At 52.9% G+C, this 3,535-nt stretch overlaps 1 protein-coding gene across 1 annotated transcript; it reads right to left on the bottom strand.

Moving 5' to 3' along the window:
- Positions 1–2,748: 2,748 nt before the first annotated feature.
- Positions 2,749–3,051, bottom strand: LOC149918774 (feather keratin 1-like). The gene has a single exon (XM_090138374.1). The coding sequence runs from the start codon at positions 3,049–3,051 to the stop codon at positions 2,749–2,751; it is 303 nt and encodes a 100-aa protein (XP_089994500.1).
- Between the last annotated feature and the right edge of the window lie 484 nt (positions 3,052–3,535).

The raw sequence follows: 3,535 nt of genomic DNA, 5'->3' as shown, positions 1-3,535 counted from the left end.
CCACCAAGAAGATCAAAGGCGTGGAGTGCATCTGCTGTGCAGAAAGGCTACGAGAGTTGGGCTCGTTCAGCCTAGAATAGAGTTGGCCTTCCAGTACTTGAAGGGAGCTTACAGGCAGGGGGAGAACCAACTTTTTACACGGTTTGATACTGTTAGAACATTTTAACGCAAAGAGGAGAAATTTGGTTAAGATGTAAGGAAGAAAAATTCTTGACTCGGGTGCTGGTGAGACCCTGGCACAGGCTGCCCAGTCAACTTGTGCATTCTTCGTCCCTGGGGCATTCAAGGCCGGGTTGGATGGGGCCCTGATGGGAGGCAGTCGGCCCACAGAAGGGATAATGGTTACGATCTCTTCCAATATTCCCCGTTCCACATTTGTATGCTTGTATAATTTGAGACAGTTTCCCATGCCACGCTCATCCAGAAGTTGAGCCAACGTGGGTTAGACAAGTGCAGAGTGATGTGGACTGAAAGCAGCTAATGGAAGGCCTGTGCCCAGAGCCTTATGTTGGAGGGCTCCCTGTGTAGCTGGAGGTAAGTTCCTCATGCTTAGTTGTGGAGTGTTAGGGATCTCCTCTCAGTGCTGCATGCTACTCTTGCATCACGTAGTGTTGCGCGTCATGTGTTACGTGTTGTTCTTCCAGCAACTCTGCCTTTTTGCATCCTTGAGGACGCGTCCATTTGGCACTGGTGGCACGTTCCAAGTGAGAGTCCTGGAGGGCACAGGAGGGATTTGGCACGTTTGGGTCAGAGTATGCGGAAGATTCTGTGTGCAAAGCACAGAAGAGGAGTCAGTGAGATCGTGGCTTGGCACTTGTGCAATATGGTTTGTGTCTTTGTTGTTAGAGGAGTTGCCAATTCCAAGCAGCCGTGGAAGCCTGGCCTGGGCATTCTGGGTATCCCAGATGGGAGAAGATGGCACTTCTTTCATGAGATGATTACCCATCTTGTTCAGCAATGGATCCTAGTAGGCCAAATTTCTAAGGACTTCTGCAAAGATTTTCAGAGTTTTCCTCCATATGGCTTTTGGGGAAAACGCCTAGCACATTTATGGGCAAAGACAGAAAGCGTTGAGTGAACTGTTGCCTCACAAGTCCAACTGAAAGTCTTTTCTCAAATGTGGTTCTGCACCTGAGGGCAGTGAGCATTGAACAGGCTTCCTAAGGCAGTGCAGAAGCAGTATGGCTGCTGGATTTCGTAAAAGTTTGGTCAATGCCTTCAGGTTCATCACTTAAATTTTAAAGGGTGCCTTGTGGAGGCATGAGTGGGACTCAGTGATCCTTATGGGTCCCTTCCAACATCCTAGGGTATTCTCGGATTGCACTGCATTTGTTCCCTCCCTGAGCTCGTTGCAGCTGGTTAGCCAGCCTTTAGCTCTTGTCTTCCCCACTGGGTGTGCTGCATGGCTGGCTGGATGCCCCTTGATGTTGGTAGACCATAGCTGGTAGAAAGGAGGCTGCCTGTTTTGTGTCATTCCTGCTTGGGTCCCCCCCTGGAGATTTCCAAGTAGGCTGGGGAGGGCTGTTTGTGAGGGCAGGACTCTGTCCTCTCCCGCCTGTGCATGGCTAGCAAGCTCTGTAATGTCAGGACTCCTGCCATGCTCCCCAGATGGTGGCACTGCGCAGTGCATTGGAATGCCCTTTTCTAGGGGGAACTCATGCACATTCACAGCATGGAGGTGGGGCTGGCACTAGATGGTTGTCTGCTGGCTTGGTTGGTGAGATCTGGGATGAGCTGTGAGGGTGACAAGAGGCCGAGGGTGAGTGGGTCTGTCAGAAAGGGCAGGCTGGTGAAACACGGTGTTTGAGTGGTATGTCAAGGGGCAAGGCTATTTTTCCTGCATGGCGTTTTTTGTTCCCAAAGAGCGTTTGCCTATGTTTGGGGAGATCTCAATGGCAATGAGTGTTACGGGCTGCAGACCTGAGGTGATTGTGGCGGCATTTGCATCCTGAAGGGCAAATTAATTAGTTGCACTGTCCCTGGTCAAGAGATGGAGTGTTTTCCAGGTTGTCTCAGAGGTGAAGAGTGCTTGTTTTTGAGGATAACAGGACGGCTGAGCATAAGTCCAATCCAGCTGTTGGGTTGCACCCATGAATGGGGAGGGTCTGATGAGTTGGTTTTGCTGATTTTACTTTTCTTTAAAGGTAATGGTAATGAGGAGAGGTTTCTGAAAACTGGAGGAGAATAACCCAAGGTGCGTGTTTTGCAAGTTGTTCCAAAAAAGCCTGGTGCTTGCTGGTGAGGAAGAGTACTTTATGTGTTCCTTTGGGCTAGTGTAGATGCCACGTGATGTGCTGAAGGCCTTCTGCTAGCCACCAGTGCTCTTGATGGTGACATGGTTGAAAGAGGATGTCTTGGGGCCATTTTCCACCTGGCATGATGGTTTCCAAAGCCATGCCTTTGTAGTGGGTGAAGTGGGAAGAGTATTGAGCCAAGAAAGTAGGAGGAGGAATTGGAGGCTGGCATGCATGAGATCTTTATTGAGGAAAACCCAGTAAAAGGAAGGATCCACTTGGTGATCACCAGGTGGAAAGAGCACAATATCAAGTGCAAAGAAAGAAGAAAGTTACCGCACTGGTTCCCAGGCAGCCTAGTCTGAGGTTGTTCCATGCTTCTCTGTTTTGCACCATGAAAGAGGAGTCATAGCAGGTGAGCTGTTGTACCATCAGTGACACAGTAGTTCATCCTCCGTGCGAGAGGTGCCTTGCAGGGTGCAGGTGATTGGTGTCGGGGTGTGGGCGCAGGCCCTTAGCAGGGGTAGCGGGCTCTCCAGCCATTGTAGCAGCCCAGGCCTCCGAAGCCGAAGCCGCCGGAGGAGATGGCCACTCCCTGGGCGTTGAGGGCGCTGCCCACAGCAGCTGATGAGGAGGATCCGACGGCGGTGTTCTGGGGGAAGGAGCTGAGGATGGGTCCCGGCAGGGTGACCAGCACGGCAGGAGGCTGGATGACGACTTGGGAGTCCTGGCACTGCCTGACACAGGGCTCGTTGCAGCTGTTAGCCAGCGGGGTGGGTCCCCCGCTGCAGGGGCGGCAGAGGTCGTAGCAGGACATGGCTGTGGGGTGGAGGGTCTGTGGAAGAGGAGGTATTGGGTGAGCCAAGGGTGCTGTGGGGGTAGAAGAGCAGTAATGTGGGCTTCCCAGGGAGTGGGGTGACGCGATGTGGAGCTGTGGGCAGTGTGGCCGTGGGGAAGCAGAAAGGCTCCTCAGGCTGTCGGCAGAGGGGGTGCTGGGAGCTGGGCCAGGTCGGGCGGGTTTAAGGTCAGCAGTGGGGCACAGGCTCACCTGGAGGTTTGCAGAGGAGAAGGTGTCAGGAGAGTGGTGTGAAGGAGTGAGGCACAGGGCCGGCTTTTATGCAGCTGTGTGAGTGCCTGAGGGCTTGGAGAGAGCCTCTGCGCATGGCAGCATTGTGCAGCGTGCTGCTCTTGCATGACATAGTTTTGGCAGTCCTGGGATGTGTGTTCTTCCAGCAATTCTGCCTTTTCGCGTCCTTCTCTTGAGGACATGTGCTTCTGCCAGCAGCGGCACCTTTCAAGTG

This window comes from Phasianus colchicus, chromosome 3, assembly GCF_987193195.1.
Source record: "Phasianus colchicus chromosome 3, bPhaCol1.hap1.1, whole genome shotgun sequence".
NCBI classification, from domain to species: domain Eukaryota; kingdom Metazoa; phylum Chordata; class Aves; order Galliformes; family Phasianidae; genus Phasianus; species Phasianus colchicus.
Note: the sequence above shows the minus strand (reverse complement) of the source record. Positions and strands in the feature narration are given on the sequence as shown.

Coding starts and splice junctions, on each gene's coding strand:
- LOC149918774 (XM_090138374.1), bottom strand. CDS start 3,051: ATGTCCTGCTACGACCTCTGCCGCCCCTGCAGCGGGGGACCCACCCCG.